The sequence below is a fragment of the Urocitellus parryii genome, chromosome 10, assembly GCF_045843805.1.
Source record: "Urocitellus parryii isolate mUroPar1 chromosome 10, mUroPar1.hap1, whole genome shotgun sequence".
NCBI classification, from domain to species: Eukaryota; Metazoa; Chordata; class Mammalia; order Rodentia; family Sciuridae; genus Urocitellus; species Urocitellus parryii.
The window spans coordinates 136,272,278-136,289,286 of NC_135540.1; the positions used below are offsets into that span (position 1 = coordinate 136,272,278).

The 17,009-nt window shown below is 37.4% G+C and overlaps 1 protein-coding gene across 1 annotated transcript in view; it reads left to right on the forward strand.

Annotated features, from left to right (window-relative positions):
* The window catches only part of Bod1l1 (biorientation of chromosomes in cell division 1 like 1), a 53,010-nt gene extending 36,257 nt beyond the window's left edge, over positions 1 to 16,753 (forward strand). The window contains exons 17-26 of the mRNA XM_026402895.2: positions 909 to 988; positions 4,301 to 4,385; positions 4,742 to 4,815; positions 5,775 to 5,850; positions 5,945 to 5,979; positions 7,000 to 7,045; positions 10,564 to 10,613; positions 10,711 to 10,795; positions 11,192 to 11,345; positions 15,409 to 16,753. Coding sequence (XP_026258680.2) covers positions 909 to 988; positions 4,301 to 4,385; positions 4,742 to 4,815; positions 5,775 to 5,850; positions 5,945 to 5,979; positions 7,000 to 7,045; positions 10,564 to 10,613; positions 10,711 to 10,795; positions 11,192 to 11,345; positions 15,409 to 15,526 — 803 coding nt within the window. The 3' untranslated portion in view covers positions 15,527 to 16,753. The remainder of the gene's footprint in view (positions 1 to 908; positions 989 to 4,300; positions 4,386 to 4,741; positions 4,816 to 5,774; positions 5,851 to 5,944; positions 5,980 to 6,999; positions 7,046 to 10,563; positions 10,614 to 10,710; positions 10,796 to 11,191; positions 11,346 to 15,408) is intronic.
* The last annotated feature ends 256 nt before the right edge of the window (positions 16,754 to 17,009 follow it).

The window sequence follows — 17,009 nt, forward strand, 5'->3', positions numbered from 1 at the left end:
TTTACACTGCCAGGATCTCTAGAGGCTGAGAAGCACTTTAGCTCCTCTGCTTCAGACTATTGATTTTTTCATGTCCATAACAGTGCCATCAGCTGGAACTTCCTGCAGTGACGGAAATGTTCCATGCTTACTTTGTCAGTATAGGAGCTACTAGTCACATGTAGCTGTTCAGCACATCATTGTGATCAGTGTGAATAAAAGAATGAATTTTTAATTTTAAATTTTAGTAGCTACATGTGACTAACTTTATTGGCCAGTATAGGGACCTTTCTACTCAAATACCTGCCACAAAGTAGAAATTCAATAAATACTTATTCAGTGACTATAAGAAAAAATGATAATTAAGTGCTTTTTTAGCTATTTTATAGTGATTTATTCAGTTCATATTATATTCAGGTACTATCTGTACATTTCCCATTTTTCATAGTAATTCAGTGAGTTAGGTATTGTTGCCGTTTAATAAAGAAGAAATTAAGGTTCTGAGAATCTAACTTTACTTCTACCAACCAAATCCAATTCCAGAGCCCAACCACTAAGCTGTGCCTCTTAGGTGGTAACTCATCCAGGAAATTAAAGTTAAGGTATCTCTGGGAACTGTGTGTGCACTTAACCCTCTCCATAGAACTGCTGCTTTGTTGATACCTTGTGAGCATTTAGGAATTTTTTGTTATGCTTTATTTATTTATTTATTTATTTATTATTTTTTATTTTTTTTTACTTTGCCAGGGCCAAAGGCCAATGCTTGATGCTGAAATCACATGACATTGTAAATACATTCAGAATAATTTTTGACTTCATTGTGTCCCAAGCCTAAAAAAGAACTTTCGAACTGACTTAAAATAGAACTGTGCATGTCATTTTTCATTTAGCTTTTATTCCTTTGTGATTCTGTCTAAACTGATTTACAGATGATAATTCAGATGTCCTGGATTCCAGAATAGAAACAGCACAGAGACAGTGCTCTGGAGCGGAACCACAAGACACAAAGGTATTTTTTCTACATATTAATTTTAAGTTAGGGATAGCCTAATTACATCACTGTGAATACTTATGGTAGTATTGTTTCATTCTTGCATCCCTTTTACTTTATGTATACCTACCAATAATCCCCCACAAAAAAAAGAGCAGATGTTATATTTTATAATTCTTAAATTGCAAGATTATGTTAATGTCACAGTTCAGAATACTGGTTGTTTGGGGTTTTGCTCAGTAATATTATTGATTTCTTAAGGTTTCCAGGTGCTTTCATTGCAGATGTACCAAATATTGAAATACAATGATGTGTATTACTTTAAATGTTAATATTATACCTTCCCTTTGCTTACCTCCTGCCCCTAAAATATAGGGATTTCCCCAAGGCCAGCTTCCTTACCGCCTTTTCCTAGGGTCCTGTTTTTCTCTTATGACTCAAGAGAAGTTCACAAAATTTATTTCTGCTCCTGCCCAGATTTCCCCTCTTCCTGCTAGACACAATATCTTTATTTAGGGTATTTTTCCATTTCTGAGACTTGTTACTCTGAAACTTTATATTGTCTATTCAGACTAGCTCCATCTCCTCCTCTCTTTCCTCTCTCTTTCTCTATTTTCTTCCACCTTGTTATAAAAGTATTTAAGTCAGATCACTATTAAATACTTACCAACTGAAAAAGGAAAATGGCCTATTCTCATAAATCCTGGTGAATTATAGTCAAAGGAATAAACAACTTTTAATCCATTCCTTACTGCCCTTTCCAGAACAGGAATTGTGAGATAATACTTCTAAATTTGAAGAGATGCAGATTGAAAGTGTATCTCTTTATTTTTCCTTCAGTTTCATGTATGTTTTTTAATTTTAAATTTAAGCAAAATAAGTCAGCTTGTCTCATCAAAAATTGTGTACACAGATAATATTTTCAGTATTAGAATGTTTTCTTACATGGAAAGCTGTCTGTAATAGCATTTATTTCATATCACATTTAGTGTTAATAGTAATTTTTATATACTAGGTTGGGAGTGATTTTATCATTCCTGTTATAGCTTTCCACATAATCAGAATGTATCTCTTTATAAAAGGAATAATATCATTACTCTAAAATGTGTATGCCAAGACTAAAAGAAGACTGAAATTGAATATGTGAAAAAAATGTAGGCATTGGAGAAGTCATAATAGGGAATAAAAGTGAGTTGTTTGCATGTCTTCAGGATCTGATTATATGCCTAAGGGGCCAGAGGTTGGGTCTTAAAAGGACCACCTTAAGGACTGAAATGCAGTTCATTCAGTGGTTTGAAAATTTCTGGGCAGAACTTCTTCAACCCAGGACATAAAAATACTGTAGGTGTTCTTGCTACACTGAAAGCAAGAATCCCCCAAATTCCTGCTTGCTCCAACCCCCAACATACAAACTCACTTTTTTTTTTTTTTTTGAACCCAGGGCTTTGTGCATGTGAGGCAAGCACTCTACCAACTGATCTATATCCCCAGCCCACAAACTCACTCTTCCCCATCCCTGCTCTCTTGCTTAAAGAAATTCTAGACTGAAAATCATAATGTGCCTTAGTCAGTGTTTATAAGATCAGAGAAAATAATTTTCTGTCTGTAATAGCATTTATTTCATATCACATTTAGTGTAAATAGTAAAGTTCTGGCTTTCCCTAGGGACTGATATTCCTTTCTCTAAACCATATCCTTCCAAGGAGGGTGTAGAATGAACCATTGAGGTGTATGATAAAATGGTAGAACCACTATTTATATCAGCCTTTTATTCAAAAACAAACAAATCTCTAATAATATTTATTGTACAGATTGGACCTGATGTACTCACTGGCAGCAGCATTATCTCTGATATTATATGTCAGTCATGCACCATAATTGCATGTCTTGGTCCTGGCAATGTAGTACTTTCAAGGTACCATAAGGAAAGTGGGAGCTCCATAATACAGAGGACTAGAGAATTATTTCTTCAGTTCTTTATTCACTTTCAACATTTTATGATTGAATAGTTTACAGATGCTCAGTTGAAGGAATTTGCAGAGTCTGTTAAATTAGTTTTAATTGAGGGGCTGAGGTTGTGTCTCAGTGGTAGAGTGCTCACCTAGCATGCATGCAGCACTTGGTTCTATCCTCAGCGCCACATTAAAAAAAAAGATATTGTGTCCACCTTAAAAAAAAAAAATTAGTTTTAATTGAACTGACCATTCCAAAATAGACACAGAATGAAGATTTCTGCAAGACAAACCATAAGACAAAAATAACATTTATAATGCAGGTACAAATACATAAGAGAAATGGCTGAACTGACACTTAGTGTTACTAGGAAGTAACAGAAACTCTTTGTCATCGTCAATACTAGGTACAAAGAACCAGCATGAAATAGGCAAAAAAAATTCAAATGTTTAAGGAAAAGTGTGTGAAATGTGGATGTTAAATGGATGTATTTGCTTTCATATTTATACCCCTTCAAATGCTGGCTAAATCAAAACCCAGTGACATTGAAAATCTCTGAAGGGAAGTGTCAGGTGAGGGCTTTTTTTTGTAGACCCTTTGGTATTTTTAATCAGGAGAACCTCTTCAAAAATAAGTAATATTAAAAGTAATTGAGGGCCAGGGGCAAACCTCAAGGGTAGAGTCTTTGCCTGGTATGTGTGAGGCCCTGAGTTTGAGTCCCAAAAGTAAATAATAATAATAATAATAAATAGAAATGAGGATTTATAATTATTTGTAAGGACTATTAAATAAAATTAAGGCTTTAGTTTTTAAATTTATCCTGATCTCATCCTATTTTATATAGTTTTGTTTGCATACTATATTTGTTTTATTTGAATGAAAAACTTTGGTATTTCATGCTCAAAACCTTTTGTGGTTAAGGGTATATCATTTAATCATTGAGAGATCACTGTTCTACGTTAGCACCTTGAAATACTCAGAAATCCCTTTGGCACCTTACAATTTGTCCCTTCCCCACAATCCTTTCCTCCACCACTTCACAAAGAAACAAAGCTGTTGCCAATTTCTATGTGCTCTTTCTTTGTAGTTTCTCTCAAAGAAAAGAGAACAGCATTTTCCATTCTGCAGGGGAAAAGAAGTACAACCTTGCTATTTTATGGTTGAGCCTGATCTCATGCTTTTCTGCCTTCAGAATCTATTTCTTTTTTAATAATCTCACTAGCATCAATAATAGTTGCTTTTTAAAAGCCATTTTCCAACTAATTGTCCTAAAAAACATCAAGGAAATTATTTTTGAAATAGAAAGGAAAACTTTGGGGAGGGTGAGTGGAGGCAGAGTTGTTTGAAGATGAATCCTCTTGTTTAACTTATCTATAGGAAGAAAACTCTGGAGACTTGGAGGAATTATCCAGAACAAGTTTCAAGACAAACAGCAGTGCGTCAAGGGCCGTGGAAGAAAAAGGTGAGTTATAACATATACTGGGATAAATTAAGAAATTAAGACTCCAAAGCAACCGGCATCTTCTCACTGGCTTTGCCCCTCAAAATGTCTATTTTGCTCATTTGCTTTCTCTGTGTAATACCATACCTCATGCTTAAGGTTAATAAGGTTGGGAATTATTTTTTTAAATTGATCCTGCTCTACTCAAAGTGTGATGCTTTGCTCTTAACCAAACTCAGGCTTATTGATTTTGATAGTGGAAGCATGTAAATGAAGTGTGTGTGCGTGTAGCCACAACAGTGCAGGTCCCCTGGGTGAGTACCCCTGTGGGCATTGGTAAAGGCTGACTCTTGTACTGAGCCCTGCCTTTTCTGCAGATGAACTTAGCAGCAGTGAGGCTACTAGTGAAAAGACAGAGCAGAATGAAGATGATAGCATCAAATCACAGGAGGTGAGAAATGCTTTTCATGTTTATTTGCTCAGAATTGTTTAAGTACTAAAACCAGATTGAATGTGCAGAATAGTGTTATCAAGGGTTTTTCCTAAGTATTTTTGAAAGAGCTTTACTTTTTTAGTGCAGTGAGACACCATTACATAGCATGCATTTTATCAGTGTCATTATGATTAATTTTGTTCATCTTTGTTTCATCAGAACATTTTTGTAAGACCTACTTTTGTCATGGTCAGATAAGGCCAGTCCAGCACTACATCAGTGGCAATGAAAAGTTTCTGGCCCTGAAGCTTAGCACTACCAGGCCAGGTACCAGAACAGGGCAGCAGCAGGAGGTTTCCAAATCCATGGAATCCAGCCAGGTGGAAATGGGAACAGCATCAGGGTGGGCCAAGGGGGACCCAGTTTCATGAGGCAATGTCCTGGGAGGATACAGGAGCAGACAGACCACATCAGCCCTATCTTCTATATAGGCCCATCAGGTTTCAGGGAGCCTATGAGACCGAACTCCTTAAGCCCAGGACACAGTCTGTACACTAGCCAGGTCTAGATAACCATTGCTGACTTTGCTCATTTTTAATGGTTCCTTTTGTTTTTTCATACTTTCGTATAAGAAATTCTTTTTTATATGAAATAAAATTTGTTCACAAGTAACTTGAACTAAACCACAATTCAAATGGGATTTATATAGTTTTTACAGAAGTAAGAGGTGACACCAGCACTTATCTCCATTATCTCATCCTCTCAACATCCTCACCTCTCTCTGGATCCCAAGGCAAGTTATCAGAATCCAGTGAGGGAATTACAATGAGAGAAATAAACACTACACCCAAAACATCTCTTTCACGTCACAAAGTTGAAATTTAAACACTCTTAGGAGGGTTGAGAAGACAAACTGTATAATAGAGGATAAAATTGTTCTTTTGTTGCTGTTTTGTTTTGTTTTAATTCTCCCTTAGGAAGATCAGCCGATAATTATTAAAAGGAAAAGAGGAAGACCTCGTAAATACCCTGTAGAAACAGCATTAAAAACAAGTAGGTATTTGGAGTGTTTTAAGTTCATACACAGGTGAATTCTTAAACACATCTGTTAAATGGGTATTTTTGGGTTTTGTTTTGTTTTCTTTAGAAGACGACTCCAAAACAGATACTGGCATTGCCACTGTAAGTACCTACAAAACATAAAAACAAACTTTTCAAGTCTCTTGACCTTGAATGGGCACACTTCAATATCTAGTATTTTGAACTACTTTTTTTTTTTTCAAGTATTTGAAAAGCTTTAAAAGATTTTCTTAAACATGGGCAACCATTTAAATGTTTTGGCTAGTAGCAGAGTCATATAAATGGAGTTTTATTAGCTGTTCTTTGGTTTCATTCCTTCCTCCCTAAAGAGTTTGGTCATGTGAAAATTATATATTGGAACTTAGCTTCTTATGGTTACCCTTAGCTAAAATATAGAAATTTGCTGTTTTATGATTTTGAGATGGTAACTTTTTATGAAGATCTCTGACATGTCTTGCCATCTTACTGCTTTCTGTGGAATTATTTTTATACTAAACTGTATACTGGTTCCAGTGCAGAAGAATTCTCAGCAATAGTTTATCTTTTTGAAATTTTTTTTATCTTTGACCCTAAAGTGTATGCACACTGAAATCATGGTGTCAAGATCTCACTGTATGCAGTTCAGTGACAGCACTATTAGGACACATGGCCACTGACCTAACATGAACACTTGGAATGCCCAGCTCAGCTTTACCACTTATCATACCAGACCTGTGATTCACACCAGTCAGGGGACCCTCTGGAAATGCAGTTCCTTGGCTGTAAAGTGATGCAATGATACCTGCAATACTTCTCATAGAATTATAATAAGATGAAAAGAAACCAGAGAACCAATGTGAATATATTTACCAACATGGAAAATGAATTGCTGACTCTAGGAAATATTAACCACAGTGGCCACTGTGGTTGCATGCAGTACCCATTCTTCAGCTTGCAGCAGGGTGGCTGGGGAAGGGACTGGTTGCCAAGACTATGTTTGGAAGCATGGGCATCTAGCTGCAGAAAATGGGTCCCAAACATTCTATCTGTGTAATAAGTAGAAGTTTAAATCTTCTTTCCATTATAGATTGCCTTTCTATGTGATAAACTCCTGGTTTCGGTTTTTTGTTCATTTAAACTTAGGTAGAACAATCTCCACCTAGCAGCAAACTGAAAGTGATACAAACAGGTATGTACCTGGAGCACCTAGCTCTGTGTATGCTGCAAGGAATTGGTATGCTTTCAGTTATTTCACAGAAAATTTTTTTTAACTCTTTTTTTTTTTATTTTATTTTTATTTATTTATTTTTTAGGTGTAGATGGACACAACACAATGTCTTTATTTTTATGTGGTCCTGAGAATCAAACCCTGGTTCCGCCCATGCTAGGAGAGCACTCTACCACTGAGCCACAATCCCAGCCCCTCTTTCACAGAAAGTTTCAAACTGATTTCCTAAGTAAATGTTTTTCCCTTGGTGAGCAGGAAGGCTGGCTTTTGGAAAAGGCTTTAGACTTTCATTCTGTTCATCAGTAAAATGAGTGGGCTGCTTAGTAAAAATAATTGTTTGTATAGCATGAGAGAATATACTTATGGTCTGTTTCTTTGATCTGAGTCTTTCTGTGTTAAGAACCCTGGAGGGCCATCCTAGAGGAAGGTAAAAGCAATTGAAGGCAAAACACTGGAGGCACTGCATCCACAGGAAGAGCCTGTACTTCAGGATCCTACCAGATGTGTTGGATTTGTACAGGGAAGAAATAGATCAGCTGCCTGGGCTTGGGCAGTTACCAGAAAGGCACACATTCAGCTCAAGAGCCTGCTGATCTCAGAGGAATCATAATTTTGAAGCAGCCTGTTCAATTTCCAGAGCCCAGGACACAAGAGATAAAATGTTAGAAATATTTTTGCCCTCATTCCAAGAAGAAAAAATGTTCCAAAATCTTGACAATCTTTAGCTCCACACGGTAGAATAAGGAGAGCATTCCTTACTGTTTACATTCCTTACTGCTGCATACATTTTCCAGATTCTTTAAAATGAGTATACGTTGATTTCATGGTTTAAAATTTTGTATTTTTATGCAAGAAGAGCCACTGGTAGGCTCTAAAGCATTGACATAAGCAAAAAGGATGAGAGGGACAGCTATTTTATATCAGCTAATTTAGGAACGTATGTATTCTGATCAGCAAGATAAAGCAAAGTATAATACCTGTATAAAATGTTTTTCCACATTCAACTATGTGTGAGCTTGTGTAATACTTCAATTTTTCTTGTCTCTTGGTAAGTTAAGGTTCATTTCTTCCTCCTGTATGCTTGGCAAGCATAATAGCACTGACCTGCATCCCCAGCTCTTTTTATTTCAAGACATCGTCTCATTAAATTTCCTGTACTGGCCTCAAACTTGTGATCCTTCTGCCTAAGCCTCCTGAGTATCTGGAATAACAAGCATGTATCACCACACCCAGCTATGCTTGATTTTTAACCAATTTTAATTTATAAATAATATTTTAAATCCATACAAAAAATCTTCATAACTTGAATGTTCTTTAAAGACTCCAACTTAAGCTTTGTGAGGTTGTTATTTGACAGTAGTTTTCTGAATCTGGGTAGTAATGACCAAATTAAAACAGACTTCTTTGTTGGTCTTGTTATCAGATTAACTTTTTCTCTTCTTTGTAATATAATATATTGAACGTGCAGAGAAAGGCAATTAATACAGTCTTCATAACTACTAAGTACCTTTGAGTTTTTGTCATCTAAAAACATGCCTTATTTGTAGCTTCAAAGCATGTACATGAGCTAATCTTCATTTTTCTTACCAAAGTACATTCTCAGAAAATCATAACAGCTACCAAAAACAAATACATCATGAATAGGCATATACAACCTACAAAAGGCTTGTAATGCATAACTTTTTTAATTGCTGTGATATATTAAACTTTTCCAACTATCACTCTGCTTATCAGTTGTATGACTCTGAACAAATTATGGAAATCAAATTACACAAGCTTTATTTTTCCAAACTTTATATCAGGATTGTAATTTACAGAGTTACATTGAAATTTAAAAGATGCACAGGTTTGGGGCTAGAGTTGTGGCTCAGTAGTAGAATGCTCGCCTAGCATGCATGAGTCACTGGGTTCCATCCTCAGCACCACATAAATGTAAAATAAAGATATTGTGTCCACCTAAAACTTAAGAACAAACATTTAAAAAAAAAAAAAAGATGCACAAGCTTAACATCCTTAATCAGAAATCTGAAATGCTCCAAAATTCAAAAGTTTTCAAGTGCTGGCATGACATTATAAGTGGACAATTCTACACCTAATTTCACGTGACAGGTCACAATCAAAACACAGGTGCACTAAAAATGCTGCATAAAATTACCTTTATAAGGAGAAAGAGTGTGAAAACTTACCTTAAAGAAATATCAGTAAAGCTGCCAGCTAGCTTCTTATATACACCTGATGTTATCACTTTTAAAAACCCACACACAGGGGCTGGGGATGTGGCACAAGTGGTAGCACGCTCGCCTGGCATGTGTGCGGCCCAGGTTCGATCCTCAGCACCACATACAAAGATGTTGTGTCCGCCGAGAACTAAAATAAATAAATATTTAAAAATTCTCATATTCTCTCTCTCTCTCTCTCTCTCTCTCTCTCTCTCTCTCTCTCATCTCTCTCTTTAAATAAATAAATAAATAAATAAATAAAAACCCACACACAAGCATAGTTGTGTCTATCAATATGGCCTTCACAAATAAATTTGTGCATTAAGATGGCATTTCTTTTAGGAATTCATCCTCAAATTGCAATGCTTCTTTTTGTTCTCTGTTGTCATTTTTATATTATGCTATTTGAAGAAACATGAAATTCTATACTTTTTGGATATATGTATGTATAAGGTATATTTGAAATATAAATGAATTTCATGTTTAGACTTGGGTCCTATCCCCAAGATATCTCATTATGTATATGCAAATATTCCAAAATCTGAAATCTGAAAACACTTCTAGTTCCAAGCATTTCAGATAAGGAACGCCTATCCTGTATGTGATCCTGGATTGCATGCATTTCCTGGTGTGTCTTAGGGGTTCCCTACACACCTTTTTTTCCTGCCTTTCTGGGTTCAGAGCATATGAGTTTACTGTAAGGAACCATAAAGATAGTCTAACCCAACTCCAAACTTACATATGAAAACATTGAGGCTCATAAATTGTAAATAATTGGCTACGGTCACAACTTATAGGTTGCAAATCTGAAATGAAAACTTTGCTTTCCTGGGGCTGGGGATGTGGCTCAAGCGGTAGCGCGCTCGCCTGGCATGCGTGCGGCCCGGGTTCGATCCTCAGCACCACATACCAACAAAGATGTTGTGTCTGCCGAGAACTAAAAAATAAATATTAAAAATTCTCTCCCTCTCTCTCTCTCTCTCTCTCTCTCTCTCTCTCTCTCTCTCTCTCTCTTTAAAAAAAATAAATTAAAAATAAATTAAAAACAAAACAAAAAAAAAAAAAACTTTGCTTTCCTAACTTACATTATGACATGCTTTCTGCTAGGTGTTCTGATGCTTTGTCTAACTGATATAAAATAATGATAAATTGTATAACAGTGCATTAAATAGCATTGGTGCATTAACAGATAATAACTAGGCTATTAAAATTAATTTTTAGTAATAAAATACTAATGCAAAGATTTTCCTTTTTTTAAAGATGAATCCAATAAAGAAACAGCTAACCTACAAGAAAGAGGTATAAGCAATGTAAGTGTTAGTTTTCTTATCAAGATGCATCCTTTAGGAAAAACCTTACTAAATGATCAGTTGACCATCCTTTCAACTTTAATTTTATTACTCCTAGGACGATGGTGATGAGAAAACCGTAGCAAGTGCACGTCGGAGAGGAAGGAAGCCCAAGCGTTCGCTCACGCTGTCAGATGATGCTGGTATGTCTCTAATTATACTTCAGAATCACCTTTTTTTTTAAGAGTTTTTCCTTGAACAAGGAAAATCCAGTGGGGTACAGCTTGTATTAATATTGTGTAAATATGTGTGAAATGGCTCTCATCCCATGTCAGAAATGGTACATCCCAGATGCTTTTCTCAGAATATGTGATTTTTTTCATGAATGTTGGCTGTGAGCTGCATAAGTAAACTATCCCAAATGTGTTTGAGATTAAGTTAAACAGTTGTGAATTGCAAGTGCTAAGACTAAAAGGAAGTGGAAAACCACTTCTTTTGCCTCCAAGTCCCCAATATCCTAACTTCTACACTCCATGACTCTCCTTTGGAAGTGTCTTTGGGAATTGTACAATCCAGGTGTTATCCTTCTCTCTTAACAGAATTCTCAGAGCCAGAAAGAAAACGCCAGAAATCAGTTTCTGAAGCAACTGAGGACAAAAAAGATCAGGAGTCTGATGAGGAAGAGGAAGAAGAGGAAGAGGATGAGCCCCCTGGAGCCACCACAAGATCTACCACGAGATCAGAGGCTCAGAGGTGATGGGGGCAGCTAAGAGCTGCCAGGCACTTTCCCCAGCTTCTCCACCCAAAAAGAGTTCTTAGTTGTCTTTCATTTTATCTTCAGCAGAGGGCACATGTTCTCACCCTTCTGCCATTCTGCACCTTCTTGAAGAACCCATTTCCTTTTTTTCTTGGTCCTGGGGATTAAACCCAGAGTGCTTCCCTGCTGAGCCATATCCCTAGCCCTTTATTTATGTATATTTATTTATGGTTTTTTAAGAGGCTGGGGATATAGTCAATGGTAATGCCTCTCTGGGTTCAATCCCCAGTACCCCTCACCAAAAGAAATTCTTTAAAACTCATACTTAACTTATATAATCTGGATAAACCACCTGGATTATCACTGTTCTTCCCAATGTACTTAAGGAACTTGTAGTTTATAAGTGGATTCTTTTCTCTTTGGCTTAGATTACCTGGCATTAGTTGATTGGTTCCAAGGCTATGGCGTTGTCTTCATAATTTTAGATTATCAGGTGGGATGGGCTCTCAGTAGTGCTCCAGTCCTAGGCTATCAGTGGCTGAACCACTGTTTGAGCAGTTCTCTGCTCTTGGTGTTCCTTTTTTTGCACATACTTCAGGCAGGGGAAGTCACTTCCTTCTTAGCATTCTCTTCCTTGTGTTCAGTAGAAGCTGGTATTCTGGTAGCTTCTACTGTTCTAGTTCTTTGGGGGCCTTGTAGTATTTTCTCTTAAGTATTTAAGGGTAACTTCCAGGTCTTCTTGTTTTAAACCTCCTTATCCCTGTTTTCTTCTTTCCACTTGTAGTCTCTTTAAAGCAAATGTCCTACACCAAGTGGGTCTAGTGAATTCAGAAGAGGATTGTCCCATCTTGTGGATTCTGTTTTTCAGTATGCATACGAATTACTTGCCTCAGACTGAACCATACCCCCCTAAACAAGTTCTTTTTCTTAGAGTTTTTATTGGTAATTCATCTTCCATTATCTGATTTCTTTCTTATGCTGTTGACTTTGGGGGACCTGAACACTTAGCCCTCTCAATTGTGCTTTCATTAATCTAGGCCCCTTATTCTACTCCAGTGAGCTGTTTTGGTATCTCTATTTTATCAACCAACATATTTTCTATTTTTCACAGATTCGTCTTAAAATGAGTCATGACAAAATATCATGCACAGTAAAAGCCAGGATAGAGCCATGCAAGTAGTGTTGGTCCTGGGTGACATCAAGGTCTACTTAATAGCGATGGTCAGGAAAGCCAACAGTTTTTCTGCTTTTGATCCCCATTTTGCCTCCCCACTCTCCTGTGCACAAAGAGCCTCATCCTTTCTAGATAGTCCCAAGGATGGGAGTATTCAGTGCTGCCAGTGTTTCTATAATCTGTTTCAGAAAGCATCATAGGGAGCCATCTACACGAGCAACCTCCAAACTTGGCAGCCCAGAAACAGTTTCTCCTAGAAATCACCAAAAATTATGAAAAGAGAAGTTACCTACCAGCAAAATAGTGACCCTCCCCCATTAGGAAGGTGATTCCCTGCTTACGCTTCAAGTCATGTTTAAGCTATGAGACTATTTTTGGTAGAGTAATGCTTTGTTCCAAAATTGCTTTAAGATTTTTGTCTCTCCAAATAACTGTCTTTGGGGATCCTTGGTTTCCAAGAAGAATAAGAACGGCTACAGAAGGTGTCTTCAGTGGCTTTGCCACCAGGCCACGCTACACAGGCTCATCCTTTACACTTGTAAGCCTTGTTGTGGATTCCCATCTACCATCACCAAAGGCAAGGCATGTTTTCTCCAAGTGGCCCCAGGTCTGGGTGCTTGGTTAAATCCGCACTGTGTGGTGGAACATCATACATCTTGCTTAGCCAGAGCCTTGCAGAGGTTAAGAGGTGACAAAGCATCTTCTTTCAGACACAGCCACCTGACAGGTGCACCTTCCACTGCAGCCTGGTTGATCTCCCAGCTTCACAGGTTGTGCCAAGTCCTCTCTCTTTGCCCTAGCTTGTGCCTTGGCAGGTTTGTCCCCACTGCTGATAAGGTAGGTCCCCCTAGTAAGCAGGTTCTAACCCCTTCTTCAAGTCCCTCTTCTGCAGAGTGCCCTCCCCACATGCTTCAGCCTATTCTCTTCTCTCCTTCCTATTGCACTTTCAGTCAGTACTGGGCAGTTGCTGACATGGCATTGTTTCCCCCCTCGGGGCTGTTTCTTCCTTGAGATCTTACTTTGTATGCTCTATAGCATTTAAGAACAAAAGATGGTTCAAATGTATTGCTATGTTTTGATATCTCTTGCCACAATTTGATCTTCATAAATACTTGTAATACATGTTTATGCTCTTATCCCTGTGTCTTACAAAGGAAAGCAGATTTTCTCATTATTCCCTGGAAGATTTGGGTGCATTCTTGAAATTGAATTTGCAGAGGAATCACCTGGTGAAAATGCAGATTGCAATACTCTAAGTCTTGGGTAGGCTAAGATTATCTGACTAACAGGTTCCCAGGTAACCAGTGCCACTGGTCACAGACCACACTCTCCGTGGAAAGAAAGGGTGTGGGTGACCTACTGAGCCTACTGAGCTCCCACAGAAGGAAGATGCAGTCTGACTCACAGCTCTTCTCTGATCACATGTGATCATTGTCTTTCCTGGACACAGTTTGAAGTAGTTCTCAGCAAACACTGCTTCTTATTCTCTATGCGTGGGTAGGAAATATGCCAGAACCATATTGTCTGAGACAATATTAAAGTTTATAAGCAACTGTTTTTTATTCCAATAAAGTTCCAGTTCTCCCTATTCTGCAGTTTTGCCTTTCCTAGTCTTTTCATTCATTGGCAGAAATGTGTTGCTTATTCCTTGTGTGGAGCATTGCACTAAGCACTGGAGTTAGAAAAATTAATAAATCTTAACATCCAACCTGGGTAAACATCTAATCTATTGGGAAAGATATATGTAAGACTTTGAATGCCTTTTTTTATAACTTTATTTATTTGCTTCTTAAATGGTGCTGAGGATCGAACCCAGTGCCTCACTCATGCTAGGCAAGTGCCCTACCACTGAGCTATAGCCCCAGCCCCTTGAATGCTTTTTTGACAACAACCTACAGTAAAAATATATTTTGCAGTATATCTGGTGCTAACATTCCTGCTGTAGAAGCTGAGGCAAGTTTGCATGAGTAAAACTAAATAGATTTAATATCAGTGGTATTTTCTAATATGTTCTACTAATGTGCTGCTTTACAATACTGACTGTAACGTGAAATTTTAATAAACACCACAGATCAATTATAATGGCAAATACTCTATGAAGATAGAAAGTACCGTGGGGTTTCTTAGGAAGGCACAGCTTGTTCTGTGATACAGAAGGCTTCCCAGAGGAGTGGCTTTTGAACTGGACCTTAGCCACAGAATTTGATCAGATGGGAGGTAGAAGGTGATTTAAAAAAAAAAAAAAAAAATCATGTCAAAGCATGAAGATGTAAAGAAAACATTTGTTAATGTTAGAGGGCTGATTATAAAAGATTTTGTGTACTATACTCTGGTTAACTTTTCCTGAAAATTCAGAGAGCCAACAAGGATTTTATACATCTAAGGACAATAACATGATTAATGGGAGTCCTAACAGTTCTGATGGCAGACTAGAGGACATGCTGTGAGTGTCAGCATATTCTTCCAATCATCCTGCTCTTCCTTTGCCAGCTGTTTCTGTAATGCTGTACTGTGAAACATGGTTTTGCACTAGGATAGACCCTGGGTTCAGTCCTGCTCTTCTTGGTAGTTGTTTCAATTTGGGACAGGGTATGTGTTGGTAGGAATAGCAGTTGACTTCTTTGTTTCAGAACTAGAAGTGAGGCGCAGAGAAGGAAGCCAGCCTGCCCAGGTCAGCACCTAGGGGTGGTAGAGCAGAAACCAGAGGCTTCCACACTCCTCTAATACTCTGAGTTAGTGTGTCCCGTTATCTCAAGCTCTTTTTCTTGTATAAACTCCACTGGGCTTTTCTCGGCAGTCCAGTTAAATCCCTTTTTTGAAGGTCTCCCAAATTATTTGAAGTAGCGCTTTTAACTCACTATTGCCTTGACTTTTATTTAATGCAGATCAAAGACACAGCTCTCCCCTTCTACTAAACGCAAGAGAGAAGTCAGTCCTCCTGGGGCCCGGACAAGAGGCCAGCAAAGAGTAGAAGAAGCTCCTGTGAAAAAGGCGAAGCGGTAACCTGACCCTCCCCTGGCGGCTTGAGGAGCACAGTGGAGAGGTGATGATCATCCTTGTGGGCCGAAGGCTTTTTTTCCCCCAACCAAGAAAAGGATATGCATGTGCTATAAGTTCCTAGGTGCAAGCTTTTTCTTGTTATGTTTTAAACAGCTTTATAAACTATTGTTCATAGAAGATATTATGTACATTTATTTCAGATAAAGGAAAGTAAGTTTACTTTGTATCTGAACTCAAAACAAAGGAGTTGTATATTTTAACATTCAAAATTGGGATTTCCCAATGTGACACATCATTAATGCAAACCCTTCCAGCCATCAGACACCAGGCTGCCTACTGGTGATCTGTGTATAGTATATGAACATGTAAAAATAGGTTGTATTTTACTCTATGTATGATGCTAATCAATGAACACTTTATTTATTTTACAGAGAAAACTTATCCGTGAACTTTACTATATCTGTTTATTTTATTTTATTATTTTTTTTTAATAAAAAAAGGGTTTTAAATGCTATGCAGTCATTAGTAGAAAATTTTTAGGACTCTGCCTGCCCTGTGACTGTGTGAACCTGACCTGGCAGGAAACACAGGCGCTTGCATGTATCCAAGTAAAGTAGCTGAGCTGAAGAAGGGTCTCCACTGCTTTTCTTTTCACAGTCGTGACTGTTTTTAAGAACCTAACTCGTTTTTAGATTATATTTGCATCTGTGACTTTACCACCAGCCCCGCTGACGCTGGAGATTCTGGGTCAGGTGAAGTGACATGCCCCCCCAACCCCTGCAGTGGGGTCCTCTGGGTGTCCATTCCACTCTCCCGCTGCCCAAAGCTTCTACCAATATTCTTTCCCTATCTTTTTCAGTGAAGAGAAATGCGTTGAATGTTAGATCACTCCTATCTATTCAGCTTCAGGATTTTATGTTTTATATACAATTATTTCAGGATAGAAACTGGTTTTATTGCCAGATTCTTTTTTAAACATGTTTTAACTCCCATATGAACAAACTGTCCAATTTAAGTTTTTCATAAACTTTTCTTAAGGTCAAATTTGTCTCTTGCAATGATGTGATGAGTTGCCAAATAATTGAGATTATTTTAAAATGTTTTGTTCATATTCTTATTTTATAATTAAAATTTACATTCAGTATGTGTGGATTTGTCTTATTTTTTGTTTTGTTTTGTTTTTTGGCTTAATGTAAGGTGGATATTTCTGTCATTTTACATGGTTTCTTACTGAGATTTTATATATAAATTATAAAATGTTTCCCTAAAACTTGAGTGGTAAGAATTTTTCTTCCTGTGTCTGAATTTTTTTTTCTTGTGCAAACCATGTCTTCTCTACAAGTAATTGGAATTTTCATATTCAAAGATGAGTCAGTAATGGCTGATAGAATTGAATTTTAGACCTAGAAGGAATCTTCAGACCAGAAACATGAGAGTTTCTCATTTTTATTTATATGGGAGAATTTTAACTAAATCTCAAAAATCT